The sequence below is a fragment of the Megalops cyprinoides genome, chromosome 1 (assembly GCF_013368585.1).
Source record: "Megalops cyprinoides isolate fMegCyp1 chromosome 1, fMegCyp1.pri, whole genome shotgun sequence".
Taxonomy (NCBI): domain Eukaryota; kingdom Metazoa; phylum Chordata; class Actinopteri; order Elopiformes; family Megalopidae; genus Megalops; species Megalops cyprinoides.
In genome coordinates, this window is record NC_050583.1 from 33122071 (window position 1) to 33142077 (window position 20007).

The 20007-nt window shown below is 39.2% G+C and overlaps 1 protein-coding gene across 1 annotated transcript; it reads left to right on the plus strand.

The window, feature by feature from the left end:
* Positions 1-1026: 1026 nt before the first annotated feature.
* Positions 1027-19325, plus strand: pdpk1b (3-phosphoinositide dependent protein kinase 1b). The gene is made up of 14 exons (XM_036544253.1): positions 1027-1138; positions 11652-11936; positions 12259-12301; positions 12525-12662; positions 12847-12991; positions 13190-13287; positions 13643-13718; positions 13829-13897; positions 14460-14556; positions 14668-14841; positions 15667-15863; positions 16331-16388; positions 16608-16760; positions 16986-19325. The coding sequence occupies exons 1-14, from the start codon at positions 1115-1117 to the stop codon at positions 17097-17099; spliced, it is 1671 nt and encodes a 556-aa protein (XP_036400146.1). The 5' UTR covers positions 1027-1114; the 3' UTR covers positions 17100-19325.
* Positions 19326-20007: the final 682 nt, after the last annotated feature.

The following is a 20007-nucleotide window of genomic DNA, read 5'->3' on the forward strand; positions in this document are numbered from 1 at the left end:
GAGAAGATTCAGTGAAGGAACACCAGTCCTGTGTGCCTCAGAGCATAAATGGTAATTATGGAGCAATTGGGTTGAGGGATTCAGACCTGATTAGTTGGATTGATGACACACAATTGGAACTTGTGTGCTTCTTGCTGGCAATGTACTAGGCTGGTTTAGCTCATATATGTCTGCTCAAAATGTTTCAGTTGCAGATGGTTGTGAATGTCTTCCATGGCTCACATTCCCTTCTTCAGAGTCCCTCAGTGATCAGTCCTATATACTGCACCTTAATCACATAATTTGCAAAAAAAAAAAAAAATCTTATTTCACTCTTATGCATACAACATCACAAACAGGTGATACCCATTCTTCTTCTTGGCAATACAGAGAAGTATATGTCCAAGAATTTTATCAAGATGGATTAATTATTAGACAGGTGTTTTGGTACACTGTGCCAAGTTACAGTGCAATTTAATTAACTTAAAGTTGGGTCATCCCAAGCTGTTTCCACCTGTGTAATGTGGGTGTTACCACTGACTCTGAATATAGCTTTTGAAAACCTATTAGAATATCTCTTACATAATGCTACACCCCCCCCCCCCTTTTTTTTTTTAATAATAGCTGCATTTCTGTTTGCTAAATTGGTCAGCAGTGGCATACGTGTTTGGAAAAACTGGCGTTAACTATACAGCTTTTAAAGGTCGATTGGGTTTCTCACATAATTTTCACAGAAGAACCTATAATATTTTGCATTTGGTATAGCTTTTAAAGAGCTGGGTGTGTCGATTACGAAAACCGAAAAACTTTCAAACGTGCAGCGTCATGCCCTTCTCAGCCACGGAAGGTTACGTTGACTAAGACAAATGTTACTTGACAGCGAAAGTGAAGAGTGACTGTGCAACATTCGACGTTACTCTGCCAACTCTAGCAAAAATCTTGATTGGCAGCAGGGAAGCCCAGTGCAGCAGCGCTATGTTTTCCAGGAGGCGGACGCAGAGAAGTATCCACTCGAGTCGGTCGTGGTAACATTGTTGTGGAGTGACGTCACAGCTAGAAAATGAAGGCGCAGAGGCAGCCATTACTGGAGGCTCTGTAATTATTAAATCCAAATAAATACTGGTGGAAAACTTCCATGGCAAGAACCACTAGTCAAATTGTAAGTATTGTGACTTTTGCCCGGCTGCTAGTGAGAGGCCGTTGTTCAAGCAGGGAGATATTATGGTAGTTGTTAGAAGAAATGTACGTTAGGCCCTCATTTCAAGCTGGGGTGCCCGAGAAGGACTTCTTAGCTGGAGAGGACTTGATTTTGTTTAGCTTGCTAGCTAGCTAACTTCTGTAAACTTGATTGATAGCTTGCTAGCCACACGATCAGATTATGACATTGCTTGCTAGCATTACAGAAGGAGGATGTTTATGTTAAGAATATTGTTAGGTCGCTACTTGTATATCTTGCAACCTACCTAGCTGGATAGCTTCTTTAAAAAGATGTATTATCCTAGTTCGTGAGCGAGGTAACTAGCTAGCTGGATTAGATTTCTTAACGCAAACTAAGTGTGCTGTGTAGTTAGCTATCTGTCAGTATGAAGTGACTTAAAAACAGACATTCATAAATTCATAGGTCGTTTAATAGTCTAAGTTGGGTTGCTAGCTTGTTAGCCACATAGGTAGCAAGATTTTTGACGCAGCCAACGTCTAATGTTAGCTAGCTAGCAAGTGAGTTATGTCGCTGTAGCTAAATCACCTTACACCTAGCTAGCTGTCTGGCTAATATAGGCTACAGTTGTTGCTAGCTAGGTAGGTAGCTCTATCGATTACTTGGTACAAACACGTTTCGAGGAAAATACTGGAACAAGGTTAAAAAAAACTCCACTATTTTGAAAGGCCAGAGCAAATTGCTTAAGATCGCCCTTGGGTAGAGAGAGTTTGCTAAGTGGCTCGGTGGCTATATATGTGGCTAGCCTGTTAGCTAGCAATTGAATCGGAAAATTCTAGAAAAAATATTCGCTAGATGGCTATAGTTTGTGTGCAGTAATAAATCTAAGATGTAGATGTATAGATGGATAACTTGTTAGGTAAATTTTCAGTAGCGTTAGCTAGAGATTATGGTTATTGAGCTAGTAAGCAACATACAAGTCTGTATTCCTTGATATTTGTCTGACTAGCTATTTATCCTTGGGGGCTGTGTTGTTTAATAAGACATGTCAGTAATTATAATTATCATATTTAGGCGGTGGGTATCATGTCTGTCAGGCAGCTCAAGTTTGCACGAAGTAAGGCGTTTGAAGGGGTGTGCAGCAGTTTGGTAGTTATCGTGGGTCTGGGTATAGCCTATTATGTTGAATTTGCCATTGTGAGAAGTGTAATCTTAAACTAGCTGCGTGTGCAAATTTGGCGGTGTCATGTGGCTGATTGTCGATGTGCCATAGAGGTTTCAACTTTAGCTTTACTTTAACCGACAAATAAATTGTATCTGTGGCTAGTCCTGGTTGCTACAAATAGTTTGTGCAAAGAATAGCTGGTTAATTATGACAGTACAGCTAGTTAGCCAGCTGTTTTCAATATTCATAATCTGCCTCCAAGTGTAGGTATTTACGACATGAATCTTTGTACCTTAGTTAACTCCAATCACTAACATCAACACAGTGTAAAAGTAACTTGTTAAAGTAGCAGTCATAAACACAACAGTATAGGTTTAATTGTAACAAAGATTTCAAAGTAACCGGTTCATTGTAATTAATCTTGGGGTTTACATTTGATTAGTTCATGTCACAACGTTTTAGTGTTATTCTGTAGCAGCTGAGGCAGAACTTTGAAAAAGCTGATGTTGTTTCCATTGATTTTACTGATTTTATGAAGTCTCCCTCCTAAGTCTCCTTCCGGTTAAACACTTTAAGAGCACATTCAACAGGTGCCAGATATCTCAAATTCTTGTGTTGCGTGCAGTTGCTTTTCTACATTTATTTCTTATACCACTGTCTGAGGTAATTTATCTGAAAACATGTGTTTACTGAAAACATTTAGTCTCAAAAGGCCAATTGATAAGACTTACAGTAGTAGGGTGTGTCTTAGAGTAGTCCACAGTAGTCAGGAGTGAAAGAAATTCATGAATGGCCCCTAACCAAATGCTCCTCCTTATCAGTTTTGTGTCAGCTGCTGTTTGGGGGATTAATTGGGTCAGCTGCTGTTTTTTGGTTAATGCACAAATGGGCTGAAATGCTTCCAGATAATTGAACTGTAATAGAAATAAAAATGGCTTCACTGTTGATGTGGGTTTATTCTTGGGGAATGCATGCTAAGAGAATTGTGTTGTAGGCTGGGGTCAGTAATAAAAATAGTGTGAGCAGGAGGCATTTCAGCCAAACTTGAATTGCTGCCTACAGCTGTAGTAATATGACAAAATGTTAAATGGCTGTTGGTTGCAAATGAGGTATTATTAATTAATTAATTAATTAATTAATTATGGAAATGTCCTCTTGTGAAAAGGACAAAAGCTGATAAATTGAAATAATTTCTTGAATTAGACTTCAAATATGTAGCTGTTAGTCGACAAGGGCTTTCTCCTTTTAGCAGCATACTGTATTCTTAGGTGCTATTTGGTGTTAGGTTTGTGTGTGTGTGTGTGTATGTGTGTGTATGTGTGTTTTAAGCTGCTTGTGTGGAGCTAACTCGGAGAACCCAAAACAGTTGTTCGTATTCTTGCAAGGCTTTGGAGTCTTAAAAAGCGTAAACAGTTTGTCAAAACATCTAAATGTAAGTTTCACTCAAGAAGCCACAGACCACAGGCTGTCTATAGAAATGGCATATCCTTCTTGAAGGCAACTGGCACAGCGACTGCTCCCGCTCTGTTAAAATTTCGAAACCATTCTACTCTCACTGTGGACTTCTATGACACCTGAAAGAAAGAGTATCTTAATTCCGCAACAAAAGTGCAAGCCTTGGGTGCAGATTAGTCAGCAGACCCTGATGGTCAAAGAGCAGATAGATTCGAAGGGGGCATTTATTTCATAGTCTGGTGTCTCATCATTTTGTTGCATTACAAGACTGAGCACCAAGTAGTACTTCAAGTGTATTCACATTTCTTTCAGAACTCTTCTCTGTATGTTCCTTCTGTTCCAGCCAGATTGAATGTGTCTGCTGTGTTACAGCTGTTTTGTCTTAAGCTTTGCCCTCTACTGTATGTAAAACCAATGCAGAAGACCTATAACTATTTTATGAAGGCTACTCAACAACTTACATGTTTTGTTCTCTCTCTCTGATGTTATTGATGCAGTAATAGACCAGTCATTAGCCTAACAATAAATTCATTCAGTTCATATTGGAAGGTTAATGATATTTACATTTTTTTTTTTATTTGATGTTTCCTTTAAAGAAGTGAGACAACACCTCTCAGCACCTCATCTTCATGAAGTTGATGTCATTCCCTGCTCAACAGGGAAAGCACAGTAATGCTGGAGCACTACTCTTGATGATGGTTTTCTCTGAATCACTGATGCTGCTGCAGTAGGTCCTCTTTTGGTAGGCAAATATTTTAAAGCCTGTTTATTGTTAGCTGGTTTTGCAGGGACAAGCTCGTGGGGAGTGTCTGCAAAGGCCAGGGGCTGTCTGACTTCACAGTAGCTTGCACTTGCTCTTTTTGATTCTTAAGTAAGACCATGGAGTGACACAGCTGTGCTCTATGGAGCACATAGGCGAATTTTGCTCGGTGCTGGGTGGCAGGGCTCTGCTTAGCAGCGTGGAATTCCAAGCGGCCGGATTGCACTTCCAGCAGCTTTGCTTTGATACTGGCGTTCAGTTGCCTGACACCACTGGCTCCCGACCAAGTCATCTTCGTTTCCGTTTCAGCTCAAGTCACCACAGCCTCCCAGAGGCTAAATTTGGGTCAGGGGAGGGCAGAGTATGCGATTTCCAGGCCCTGCTGTGCAGGGACAGAGGGTGTCACTGAGTGCGCTGTCACCCTCTGCAGCATGTTTTCCGGGAGCAGAAAAACAGAAGCCCTTCAGACAGATGAGCCGTTAACCGATCTCAGTATCCTATCCTGATGCTCTGTTAGCTGAGAGTCATAGCAAGCTGTTTTGGGCTGAAGGGGAGAAATTGATCTAAAATCAGTTATTCACCCTGCTGTATGTAACAGATGCATCAGGCTGAATGATCAAAATTTTAATCTTTTCCTGTCACTGTTAGTTTTTTTTTTAGTATAGCATTTCTTTTCCTTTTCAAATGTATTTTAAGCTTTGTGTGCGGTATGTGCTACATTCCACACAGAGGGACTGTCTGCGTTCCTGTGTGATGTTTGTCAATTGAATTGCTCTGGCTGTTTTTGTTTAGCTTTCTACCAGCTGGTGATATGAAGATGGCTGTGGTTTTGGGGACAGAGACAAAACTGTGAGCCTGACATGCCAATCAGCTCTGCTCCCCCTCCAGTGCACAAAGTCTGTACTGGCCAATCAAAAATTGTACCTGAGAGGCCCTTTTAATCCTGAATTAATATGAAATTTTCTTCAAGGTTTCCTGGTCTTTTATAAAAAGGGCTGCTGGAGCTCAGAGGTAAGTGTCTTATGTAGTCGAACTGTGAGGGACACTTATGTTCTCTGCAAGATGTGTTTGAATGGGAAACTATAGTCATCTAATGTGTTCAGTGTATACATGATTGCCTCATTTAGTCTCTGTATAGATACTAACTGATGTTGTGTAGGAAGGTCTCAAAGTACAGGTGTTGTACTACACACGTTTACACAGTCAAAGTGATGGTGGCACACCAAGTAGCAGGTGGCTGTTTCAATACTGGGCCTCTGTTCTCAGATGTTCAAAGACAATAGATGAGTGTTTATAAACGTTGTTTATGGTGCCCTCTGTGTTTTATTTCAACCTACTGTATTTTAGTGTTGATTTGATTTTACTTAGTTTTCTCTTAATTGTATCATTTTAGAGTCTCCATAATTTGTTATCAGTGTTAGACATAGATTTATTTGAAATATAGCCTATAGGAGGTCTAGAGGTAAGTGATAGTGGTAGTCTTGGACCTGATGCAGCTTTTTAAAAATGAAATGCTATCTGCCACATTGTTTCCAACAGTCAGTAAATATTAAATAAATAAAAATAAATAAAATCAAGTGGTATGTTGATATATGACCTTTTCACCTTGAAAGTCCCGACTAACCTTTATTTTTAAACAGTATTAGCTAAACAGTGTTGAAATGCAAAGAGAGGGTAAGAGAGTTTTTTGGCTACTTCACTTTTTACTTAATTCAGAATTGTTGAAGCTACCAAATCACATTTGAGTGGAGCATCTAAAATATAACCACAACAATGAGGTGAGAGACAAAGGTTCATCCTTCTTGGGCAGTGGATGATGATGTGTTGCACTTACAATAGTAAATACTTGCAATAGTACAGTAGTAGTGCGAATAGTCTTTTTATATGCATCTGCACCATTGACATTTTAAGACTTGTAAATGTTTACAATTTACATTCTAATCAAGCCAGTAATTAATGTTGACAGTAGTAAGGCATGTTTTATTTAATGATGGTTAATACTAAATGTTGTTTACATGCTCGGGAAGGCATATTAGCCAACTTAGAACACCTAGCCTACCCAATTGTAATCACCTCATAGTACATGCCAGTCTGGCAACTAGTGGACAATGTTATAGCAAACATTGTTAGACAAAAAAATGTAAGAAGCTCACTCAGAATGTTTTGCTTTTTGTTGTTTTATTATGAGTATTTCATTACCCATTTCCATTCCCTTTTGAATATTCAAATTGTAAAATCGCATGAAATGCCAGTCCCTCAGACATACTGCTCTCTGGTGAACTGTGAGAAGTATTGAGTTGCATCTTCATTACCCAGGGACATGTTATGTATTACTGTAGAGATTTCTTCTGAATAAAGTGTTGTAGCTGATGCTTTTGGTGTACTTAGTTTAGTGTTTCAGATTTTTTGGTTTTTGGTTTTTGGTGGCTACTTAAACAAATTTGTTATGATGATATGAATATTAGGAAAGGATTAGCTTGATAATATTTGCAAAGCGAAAAGGCTGAAACAGATGGTAGTGTATTATATGTTCAGACAGCGAGTTTATTTTATACTTTTTCAAAACAACTGTACTATGTACATTTTATTGTTGTACATTGTGTAGCTAATAATGTTTGAGAGCTTCTGAGCTGATCCAGGATCAGTTTTGGTTAATAACTCATAAGGTAAAAGAAGAATCAAGATGGAGAAAGACTATTCTGGACCAGTGCTCAGGGTGTCCTCTTTAACTGGGGTGACTGGTCTGTTCTGTACATTTACATCTTAAGCTAAAACCACACTACACACACTGTGTAAATTAACTTCTCACATGCATAAACTTACCCTGGAATGCTCTAGATGTTCTCTGAAGATTCCATTTCCCCCTGTTCACAAGCTTTGTGTATCGTAATGTCACTGTCACAATCTGAATTGGGATAGGTGTAATAAAACTTAACATACCTTTCTTCCTTTCACAACTCGTTAGACATGTAAAACTCGTTTTGAAACATTAGTGATGTTTTTTTGAATAGTTCTAACATCTTATTGGAATTACAGTAGATGTCAGAGAGCAAGTTGTCACAGGGTACAGATAATGGCAGCAGGAAGGATAATGTTGCCTTGGTCTCCATTCCTTCACACTGTCCAATTTCCAGGAGTTCCTCAGAAGAAATCATGACTGATCATTTGTAGTATTTATAGTACTTTATTATTTTTCAGTGTTGTGTTTTCAGTTTTGTTTGCCTGGTGGTGGTTGCGGTGGTAGAGATGAGGTGGTGGCACAAAGGTGGCATCACATGCTTAGGATAGTTCACCGTGCAGCTGCATGTGTGTGTGTGTTGCTATAGCTATGAATTAAACCAGTCCTTGAAAGCCTCTCCTAACCTAAATCACTACTGTTATTTAGGCTACTTATTTTAAGTCTTGTCTCCAAGTGAGTATCTGGCTGCCTGTTTGAATTCAGAATTGTGGATTTCTCTCTGGGTAGTATCATCAAGCTTATTTTTTTCTTCTGGCATGTAAACTCTGCTGCCTACAGTATGTTTCTATTTTGAAGCAAGAATCCCCTTTCATTGGCCATAATGGAGACTGGAATTACATTGCTAGTCTTTGCAGAGTTTTGCACAGTCCTGCATACATCTGACTGAAGTCACAAACAAGAACCCTGCACGCTGACTGAAAGTTAAATCCTCCATGTTGTGCCTTTAATACTAATGCACATTGGCTGAACCCTTGCTGCCATAGATTCATGGTCTAGTATCATATGTCTATTGATGCAGCATTTAAAATGGAGCATCAAAATTGATTCTTTTTAGAGGATTTATTGAAGCCCCTGAAGAAGGAAATATGTCTATATTGTATTATGTGACAGGTTCTTATGTCGAACAGTGTTTATTTCAAGTATTGATTTGGTTGATGTCCTACCAATCTACTGTCTGTACCTTAGTTTCACTCTCTGTAAATCATGTTCATGTTAAACATTCATCATGTTTAAAATAATCATAATTATCTTTTAGTTAAGTGTAGTTGATAACGTAAACTACTCTTGCCTGGTAAAACATGGCTAGTCTTGAGTCTTACGGAAATTCCTCTGATTGTATCTCATTCACAGATCATCTGTTGGGGCTGTAGTGAAGTAGTTTATTTTTTGAGAATTTTGTTGAAAAGGTTGTTATTTCTTCAGTTGTATGATTGTTCATTGTGTCTAATCTCCAAGATGGTCCTTTTGCTGAACGCTGTAAACTACTCTGTCCCTAGTGCTGGGAGAGCCATGTCCTGAAGTTTGCTCTGCAGAGCTGTATAATGGAGTATCTGTGACATTGTTTTAGTGGCTCTGCTAGTGGATCATTAAAATGTTAAGGACCGAATTGATAAGCAGGGAAAATGGGGTATGAGTGCTCTGCAGTGCCTTTGTGTTGCATGCTGTGGAGTGGCATGTTATGACTCAGGCCTCACGCAGGTGTTCACCCAGCACTGGCTTTTAGCTCCCTATGTGGGATGTTTCTTGTAAAAAAGGAACAAATGTTTTGGTTGAATCATGGGTCTTTTCAGAATGGGGCTATTGCAGTGGTCATTAGAAAATGCTGTTTTACTTTTTTGCCTACATATCCCAGCCTAAATTGCAGAGCAGTCATCACAGTAAAAATGAAATGTAGTGATTGTTCGTGGCCCTTTTCAGGGAAATGGCAACTGAAACGTATCTAGCACTCACACAAAATATATGCTCCACAACATGTCATACTGATGATTCTCACCTCCCACCTGAAAGACTAATGCACATTAAGAAGGCATTTTCTTAAATGGGGTTTGCTGCTTTTATAAAAACATGTTTGCCAATGGTGGCATTTCCAAGCCTTGAAATGCCTCTGTGACATACTGTAACTCATCAGAAATCAAATAAGGCTACGTGCAGCTTTTAATTAGCATTCACCTAAAGCTGTGAGCACCATCAGAAAACGTACAGGGTCTCCTCTGCTCATTAAAAGTAAACATAGAACATGGCCAGTGAGACGGAGGCATCATTCTCTGCATGGAAGAAGGGAGAAATTTCAATGAATTTTATTCCCACTGGGGTCTGTATGCTTACTACGAGTGGATGAAAGTGGCAAAACACAGGAAAAGAAAAACTGCTGATTATATAACATGACAGGCCAAGTGATACTGGAGGACCTTAAAATCTGTCAGATTAGACTGGTTTCCTGGCTACTTAGCAAGGTTATTTCAAGAAAGCAACCTGGAGGTCCTTTTTTAGCCAGAAAGCCTGGAATCCCACCAGTTGCTATCTTACTGCCATGAGAGAGGCGTGGTGGAAAAGGGGTGCACATCTGACATAGGTAACTGCATCTCTAGATGTATGTGATTTAATACAGTTCATTTTTCTGACCCGTGTCTGCTGGAGCTGTCAGCCCACAGGTCAGCATGGCTGGTGGAATTGGCCTCTACTGGTCTTTCCTTTTGTGAGAGGCTATGGCTGACTGCTGCCTTTGTGGAAAACTTTTCCGGGAAATCCCTTTAGTGATATCTCTCAGATCACTTGTTTTTTTTTTTTGTTGGTCAGTGTTTTCTATATTTGTCACAGTGTCATGATGATAAAATGCGGTACTATGGACACTTGGAGCTAAAATTGATTACCTGTTACAGTTATGTATTGTATTTCTTATTTTCATATCTTAAAATAGAATGCTTACTGGAAAGTGCTGAAAATGTTAGGTTTAATGTCTGTGCTCTGTACAGTAGATTGGCCTTTAAATAGTTGGATAATTTATATTTCCTAGGCAGAAGTCAACATTCTTCTGATTTCTTCAGTCCTTTTGTTCCTGTTTCCGTGGTAACACTGATGCAGAGACTGTCTTGGATATATAGACAGACAGCGTTTATTTAGGGAGGAGGGTACCTCTCTGAAAATGAGGACCATGTCCTTGGCTGAGATATAAAAAAAATGACTCATGAAAGCAGCATCCAGCTCAGGATAGTAGGCCATCCTCGCACATAGCTTACGCTTTCTCTTTGTGCAATTTTGGAATGTTGAGACCCACTCTGCTACCTTGACGACCACCTTCACACCCTTCAGATTTATGTATTTTTTGTGCATATATATTTTCTTCTTTTTCCCATCCACATTTATTGCTATTAAAAGATGTTCTGATGAATTCCCAGTTTTTTGCATACTGAACACTATTTAGGCTTAACACTGCTACTTTCAGGATAAACCTGTACCTGTTTTTATTTTAAAATGTTGTGGCTTACTCATTGAGAGATTGCAGTGCCACTTCATTTAAACTTAACTGGTATTCTGTAGAAAGTTTGTGAAATGTACTATATACATGGAGCATGGGCCAACTTCATAATAAATGAAATGCCCACCATATCCTATTCTAAAGAACCAAAAGAGTGACTTCATTGATGTTGTTATATGCAGTTAGGCCATTGTTGGTAGTCAGCGTGTTTTAAACTAAACAGCCAGACAATGATTTGTCGTCTTTTGTGAAAGCTGTTTTGACACGGATGAGTTTGTTCGCAAAGGGGCAGACCCGGACGGTTTCTGTGGTTGGCAGTGTTTTGCTATGCTGTTGATGGAGCAGTGCCTTCTGTAACAGGTGTCTGGAAAGTACCAGTCTTTCACAATGTATCAAAACTGGATGCCGAACCTGTCACTTTAATATGTTCACATTTTTTTTCTTCTTGCCGTTAATTATCTGTTGTTTTGTAAAAAGGGTAATTGTACAGTAAAACAACATTGCACAATCAGTACTACACAAAAGGGGCTTTTATTTGTAAAAACAACAAAATGAAGCCAACAAAATGAAGAACTTCAATAGTGAAAAGTAAGGAAATTGCCAGAGGACATGCATATATCTTTCATTTCATGATGAGGTACTTGAAGGCTGGCTCATGAATGTGAGGGTTGTGGGTCCAACCCATTCTGTGTCTTTGTTTTCATTCGGCCTCACCTCCGCGAAACGAAATGCCCGTCTGAACTGAATCAGAACAGCAGTTGAAATTTGTGTAAAACACACACAACCACACCCCTTGCTGAAGCAGTACTCCTGTTTATCACTTCTGGGTTGATCGTTGCAAGGTGCTTTCCTCCTCAGTCTCATGTCTGCATGCCTGTGCTTTTATTTAATCAACCCCCTCCTGTCTCTTTGTTTCTGCAGTATGATGCTGTTCCCATTCAATCCAGCGTTGTCATCTGTTCCTGTCCACATCCATCAATGGTAAGAAATCACCCAGACTCCAGCTCGCCGCTTGCTGTCCCGGGCGCAAGTAGCAGCCACTGTTCCAGCATGGAGGGCCCCACCACCGAGCCCAGGGCCTCTCTCAAGTCTGCCAACAAGAGCGCTGATCCGCGGCAACAATCAATACAGCCCCCACAGCCACGCAAGAAGAGGCCTGAGGACTTCAGATTTGGGAAAATTCTAGGGGAAGGCTCCTTCTCAACTGTAAGTAGCCAGGGCTTGTCATCTGGAGTGGGTCCAACTCTTTCTTCATGTTTTTCCGTGTTTGGTCATCGCTAACATTACCTTCTCCTTGTTGGTTTAAATGTAAACCAATATCTTAATTTAAGATTACATTTTTCAGCTACATTATTTCCCCAGAGAATATAGTGTCATTTAAAAAGCAAGGTGTTGAAATTATTATAACCAAAGCTTGTACATTATACAATTTTCTTTGTTTAAATTGTCTAATGCACTTTGATGTATTTGATATTATTAATTAGAAAACTATACTATTTATAACTGAACAACATCTCATTTTTGATAGGTTGTACTGGCAAGAGAACAGACAACGGGAAAGGAATATGCAAGTAAGATCTTTGTATTTAGGCATTTACTTCATAGTAGACAGAAATTAAGCAGCCAAGATAATTTCATTTGAGATGTATTTTTTTAAATAAGAGGAGAAGATCTTAGTTACACAGCATGGTTTTAGTCAGCATGTAGTCCCAGTCACAGATATATTGTGATATGATAGAATTGTCTGGTTTCTGTGTCACGTGTATTTTAATTACATTTGTGTCTGTCTTTCAGTTAAAATTCTGGAAAAGCGGCATATCATGAAGGAGAAAAAGGCAGAATACGTGAAAAGAGAAAGAGATGTCATGTCAAACCTAGATCACCCATTCTTTGTCAAACTCTACTTCACATTTCAAGATGATGAGAAGCTCTGTATCCTTTCACATGAAGACAGAAATGATCCAGGCCACAGATATACAGATATAAATGGGATTCTTGCTCAGGGCGTTGTAGCTACAATGCAAATTTAATGTCTAATTTAAGTACTTTTGCACACTGTTCACCATTCATAGCAAATTGTTCAGTGTCTCAGACTTCCTTAACAGCTGTCTATCAGATTTTGGCCTTAGCTACGCTAAAAATGGGGAGCTTCTTAAATACATTCGGAAGATAGGTTCTTTTGATGAGACGTGTACTAGATTCTACTCGGCTGAAATAGTTTCGGCACTTGAATATTTGCATGCAAAGGGGATAATTCACAGGTAAGGCTGTCGAGATTGAATGTGGTCTTATGTGGACAGCATCATATTTTTTTTTCCCTCGTTTCAAATTATACTTCAGGCATGAATGCAAGTAAAATCCAGAATCATCTGTGAATCAAAACCTTTTTCTTCTACTTTAGTCCTTTGTCCCCCATGTATTTGTGAAAAAGAAGGCCTTTTTGTTTTTTGTTTTTGCAGGGACCTTAAACCAGAGAATATTTTATTGAGCGAAGAAATGCACATCCAGATAACAGATTTTGGAACAGCAAAACAGTTATCTTCTGATAGCAGGCAAGGTAGGGTTGTACTTATGGCTTGAATTTATTCTGTCAGTTACTGTATCTTTTTCCAGGTCTTTGTGAAGGCTGTTTTAGTTTACATATCATCATGCCATTACAAAACTAAATGTAAGGACTCAGGGGTCTTAAGCAATATCTTCTGCCCTTTGGAAGTGCATATTTAGTAGAGTCCTCTACCACCCCAGGAAACACAGCTTCTCCTTTTCTACTTACACAATGACAGCGTCATCAATTTTTTCCTATTATTTTCCACTCCTTTTACCTTGATGCAGTTTCCAAATCTTCAGAAAAGATGAGGTCAAGCCTCCACTGAGAATGTCTGATTATGATCATGCTGTCATTTTTTTTGCAGCAAGAGCAAACTCTTTTGTAGGGACTGCACAGTATGTGTCCCCTGAACTGCTGACAGAGAAATCTGCCTGCAAAAGGTAATGCCAGTGTATTTGACTGCTGTTACAGAGCGGTCTCCCATTCTATAGAGTGTGTTGTATGGATGTGTATGGATATCAATAAACTCCATTTCTGTCCTGTGTTTTAGCTCTGACCTCTGGGCCCTAGGCTGTATAATCTACCAGTTGGTAGCAGGTTTACCACCATTTAGAGCTGGGTAAGTGTACATCTATTACAGACCCTCAAATCTTTTTCATCCAACCTTTAATCGAACAGTTATCATATCATTTCTTCTTCTCAACTGAACATGCCCTCTGCAATAGTTACTGTAGTGCTTTGCCCTGGCTATTATCTGGAGAGACAGAAGACACAATGAACTTGTCAAAAACACTTTCAAATAACAGGAAGTAATGCGTAGCATTGTTTATGACTTGTTTGTGTAGAGTGCCAGGAGAACCAGAGAAACCCCAGTCACACAGTCACATGGTCAAGCTGATGCATGGTTAAACTATAACTGACAAATCACCTCCTAACCCCCGTGAAAACTGGAGCCCAGTAAACAATATCTGTGCTTAATATGTGCCTCACTGTGTCTGAGACTGAGTGACCCTATCAGCCCCTGTCTGCAGCAGCTTGGATGGGGGTGATCCTCACATTTCAGTAGATTTGGGATGTGTTCACATATGCACATTGAATTCAGAGGGAACAGGACTCCCTTCTTTCAGTACTGTGGCACATGCTGCGGGTGTTCATGAGATTGTCTCTGTCTCTGTCATCAGGAATGAGTATCTAATATTCCAGAAGATAATAAAGCTGGAGTATGAATTCCCAGAGAAATTCTTTCCCAAAGCAAAGGATCTCGTCAAACAGCTTTTAGTAAGCCTTTTCTATTTGCTAATAAAAAAATCAAATCCCTTTTCAAGACTTTTAACTTCTGTTGTTCAAGTGTTTGCTGAAAAAGGCATTTGAGTTTTTGGTGTCTTGCAGTCCTTGGACCCTTCCAAACGGATAGGCTGTGAGGAGATGGGTGGGTACGACCCCCTGAGGGCCCACCCCTTCTTTGAGACCATCTCCTGGGAGAACCTGCACCAGCAGACGCCCCCCAAGCTCACCCCGTACCTACCTGCCATGTCCGAGGATGATGAGGACTGCTATGGAAATGTAAGCCTGCCTGCCCTCGTTTCTGACACAAACAATGGCGTTGGCCAATTGAGTCCTCTCGTTTATGTAAACAAACTTGTGTCACAACACAACAGGTCACCGCTTGGTCAGACAGCCTGTTTTAAATGTAATTTCCCTTTCAAAAGAGCTTGCTCTGCACTGAGTATCTGCCCACACTGCAGACTCTTGTTACTCTGAATTATTACAAGGCCCACCTGAGACTGGAAATACAACTGCCCTTCATCGTATCAGTTAAAAGCCTTTTTTGACTTCTCTGTAAAACATTATCAGTAATACACCTCACAGATGTTGCTGAACATGCATATCTGATTGGAACTTGAAGATGGCCTGCTGAAAAAAAATCAAATTTTAATAATAATGTATTTTGTAATGAAAATGTGGTTGATATGAAAATGAACCACAATGAAAGTATTTAGTCATATGTAACAAGCAAAGGGCAAGCAAAAGTATATTTGTAAGCGCTGAGTAAGTCCAAACCAGCATTTTCTCTGGGTTTAATTTTATCATAGAGCCACTAAAGGTACTTTTTAACCCTTTTGCATGTGACTTACTTCATGCTATGTAGCGCACGTTACGTTACATGGTTCGTTATGTTTTCATTACCTTTAAACGTCTCATAGTTTTCACTGCCACATTTACTATACTTTGTAACATTAAATTGCTGTTTCCTCAAAGCCAACGTTGGCTAGAATCTTTCTAATCTAGTGTTCTAATCACACCGGTGTCACCATACGCGCAAAGGGTTAATTAGTCCCTGTAAATGCAGGTCTTAATCTCTTTCTCTGTGTTTTTGTCCTGCTGCAGTACGATGACCTCCTCAGTCAGTTCAGCAGCATGCAGGTGGCCCAGCCCAGCTCTGAGACTGCACCCCCGCAGAGGTTCAACAGCAACATCGAGCAGTACATCCACGACCTGGACAACAACTCCTTTGAGCTGGACCTGCAGTTCTCTGATGAGGAGAAGCAGCTCCTGCTGGAGAAGCAGACTAGCGGAAACCCCTGGTATTATTCTTCCCTCCTCTTCTCCCTTCCATTCCGCTACTGGCAGACACAAGAACAATCTTCCTGTGGATGGTGTTTCAGAGGAGTTTCATTGATTGACTGTCTTTGTCACTCCTTAATATTGATATAAAAAAAAAAAGTTCGTTTACCCATTATTATAATACAATCCCATGCCTTCTTGATTTTATGTATCTGAAATTTATAGTACATTTACTCTTAAAGCTACTCTTAACACTACCAGTTATATATTACTTTTTATTGTTTTCATTTGTCTTCACTTAATATTGTTCTGACTCATACTTAAAAGTAAGTTGCTGTTTGTATGGCCTTACCATTTTTTTTTTTTATGAACAAGGTTTAAATAATGTACTCCATAATCATGCAGTGTTCATTTAAACATTTTTACACATGCTTTTATCTATTAAAAGTTCCTGTGTATAAGACCCTCTCTCGTTGACTTCACACAGGCACCAATTTGTAGAAAATAATTTAATACTCAAGATGGGGCCAGTGGACAAGCGGAAGGTAAGTGGAAATGTTTTTCAGGTCTGTTTTGACTTCACGCTTCATTAATGTAGCTTTACATCTACATGTGCTCCTCCATCTCATTTAAGGCCAGCATAGCACCCTCTAGTGTACATTGTTTGTACTTTCATTGAAATGTGCTACTGCATTGCATATATCTCCTCTGTGCCTGACAAACTACTTTTTCCTTTTTTTTTTTTTTTTTTCTTTCTGTGAAAGGGACTGTTTGCCCGCCGCCGTCAGCTGCTCCTGACAGAAGGGCCGCACCTTTACTATGTTGACCCTGTCAACAAGGTCCTGAAGGGGGAGATTCCATGGTCCCCAGAGCTGCGCCCAGAGGCCAAGAACTTCAAGACTTTCTTTGTTCACACGGTAGTTTAAAAGTCCAGCTACTGCATGCATCAAAAGAGCGACAGTAGTGCAGGTGGAAAGGACCGGATATTTAGGGAGAAGTACCAAATTAATATAGACGTGTTTAGTGAACACTTTCTTGTTAACACTAGGAAGTGGGTTGCGCTGTAGAAATGGGTAATGGGAACATCCTTACATTTTAAAATCTTCTACGGGTCTGTTTAATAATTTATTTTCTCCTCACAGCCCAACAGGACATATTATCTAATGGACCCTAGCGGAAATGCTGACAAGTGGTGCAAGAAGATTCAAGAAGTGTGGCGGAAGATTTACCACAAGCACCAAAACACTGGCATATAGATCCAGGGCCGAGAAGGGCCCGCTAGCTCCTGCTACGGCCAGACCTCCCTTCTACGTCTGAGGCTCATCAGTACAGCACCACCTGCCCTAGTGCCCTTCAGCACCACACGTTAACACCTCTTTTAGAAAGGCTGGCTTCTTTACTCTGTTTTCCTCCTGTAAAAAATGGAAATAGGACAACAAGACATAATTGGTATTCAGGGTTGCTTTGCTTGTTCTCTGTGCTCTTGAGACTTCAAATGCATTATGTCATGTGCGGATGAAGATCCAGCTGCCATGCACTTCTCTTCTCCTGCTCCAGAAAACTGAGACAATGACAAGAAATAGCCTTGTGTTTTCGACCGCTTCAATTGGATTAAAATAGAATGCCACATGCGCACATACACCTAGACAATGCAGAGCACAGTTCTAGTCATGAGGAGGAACAGGGGCCTTATTCCCGCTACTTCTCATTTTGTAATCACAACTGTCAGGGAGCTTTAAACAGAGAAATAAGCATACAGTATGTTTGCTTTTTTTTAAACCTTCCTCTTTCTGGCTTTTTCAGTATCAGCAGCTTGCAGTCAGTGATAGCGCAATTCACTCTGTTTTATAAATGATCGCAGGTTTACAGTGGTACTACAAATTAGCATAGGTGTCTGTACTTAAGTATAGGTTCTGGGTAGACTGACAATTTACTGTCAATAATACTATAATACAAAAATGCAAGTGAAAAACATGTACCTTGCTTGTCATTTTTTAACCATAATACTAGCATAGTCTCCCCACATGGCCAGTTGGAAATTGCAAATCCTGTCATTTTGCCTCATTGGCATCTTTCAGAGGACACAGGGGGATTCACAGATCCATTGCTGAGAGTAGGTGACTAAAGTTAAGATGGGTATTTTGACTGAGTTGATAACAGTAGATGACATAACTAAACTATTTAGCTGTATTCTGCCGGTAACTGGCATTTTAACTACAATTTATAATCATAAATGTCTTTCTGTTTAGGACAGCATGCTCATCTTGAATTTGTTCTGTTGAACAATAAAATCAAACGCTGTCCACTATGTGTAGAACAGCTCTAGTATAGAGAAGCAAACTGAATTATAACTACTGTCACTATGAAGCAATCGCAGTCAAGGTCTGCAGTACAAGAGCAGCTTCACACCTTTGCCCCTGTTAGATGTTGTTTTGACTCGTACAGTTCATTCCCACTTTACAAAGGCACACATGTCCACAGATTTGTTTGGTCTCTCTACATCTGACCTGGCCTGTACTTAATAGTTTGGTTTTGATTTTTCATTTTTGTTTGGTTTTTGTTATGTTTTTTTTTTCTTTGATGGGACACTGCAAAAAGTCCTCGGTGGATTGGATATGGTCATGATCTTGCAGTTGAGTCAGTCTGCAGCGAGCGACTGTGTACAGGAGCAGCCTCAGACTATAGTGTAATCAATTAGTTTGGATATCAGCAATAAGCTATTTGGGCCAAATAGCAGTTGAAATTGCTGTATCTACCTTTAAAGTAAGCAAGTACTACAGGAAGTGTATGTTTCTCTTGCTCAGACTTTTTTTTTAGTATTTTTTATTATTATCAAGTTGGCGGCAGTCGGTTACATTGTGTATTTAATACTCTACCTGGTTCGTAACTGACAAGAACTGTGATGTACAGATGACGTATTATTGAAATCTAAAGCAAGTAATGCAATGATATTAGGATACACACTTTTTGTATTTTTATTCTTGTATAAGGTTATTTGCTGGCTATTGTTTAGCCTTTAGTTCATTCTGTGTTATTTAAATTCTAATATATGAATCATATTTGGATTGAAGTCATGTTCAGGGGCCATGTTGTGTATGTATTGAGATGTAAAGCCTTTGAATGTGAATAATTATTGTAAACTATGATATTTTACAGCTTTTTTTTCTTACTATATTATATACATTTTCTATTTGGTCAGTGATTTAATCATATTTCCCATAATTTAATGAATCTGTTCCTTCTCTTTCCAATTATTTGTGCGCTAGGTATAGTTGTTGAATGATGAGTTTTCCACGTAATGCTTGGTAGTCCTGTAATAAAAGCATGTAGGGTTTTAGGCATACAATAATACCCTGCGTCCTGTCTTTTTGTGCACTGTGTGAAGCCTGTGATTTTATGCACCACCCGATCAGCCTTAATACCACAGTTAGGAATAAGGCCAGGTTTATGTATTTTTTTACTTTATTTGAGCTTGTTTTAAAATATTCAGACATGCTTCATTTTTATTCATTTCCCTCACATTCATCCAGTTTACTTTTACATTCATTTAAAAAAGGTTTAAAAATGCATCTTGCTACACACTACCCTCTAAGGGCAAGTGTGGTGCATGGCAATAAGCCTGGTGTGATGTCAGCACAGTGAGTGTGCAAAAAGCAACTTGAAAAAGTTGTGTAGCTTGTACATACAGCTATAGAATGCACATAGACAATGCACATGTTACAAAAGGGGACAAATGATGCCCAGTGAGTAATATTTGAGTTTAAAGAAATGAAATTGAATGAAATTTGAATTGTCAAGTTGCTGATGAAAGGGCAAAACTTTTAAGTGCATATATTCTCATAAAGGGAATACTTTATATAACATGTAATTAAAGTGCTCAGCATAGTTGGAAATCTGTATTAGTCCATTAATCTGATACTTCAGTTAAAGCACTTGGGATGTGATTGTGGATTTCTTAAATCAGATATTCTTATTTTGAATTGTGACCTATTTATAAATATTCATTCACAAGTTACCAAATGAGAAAGTAACAACATAATGTCTGTAAAAAAAAACAGTTGCAAATGAAGCAAATTGCTCCAAACAGTCTCTGAGGAACTTTTTTGTCAGCATTTTAAAAAAATGGCTTCATGATTTATGTCAATTTCTGCTCTTCTAGCAAGA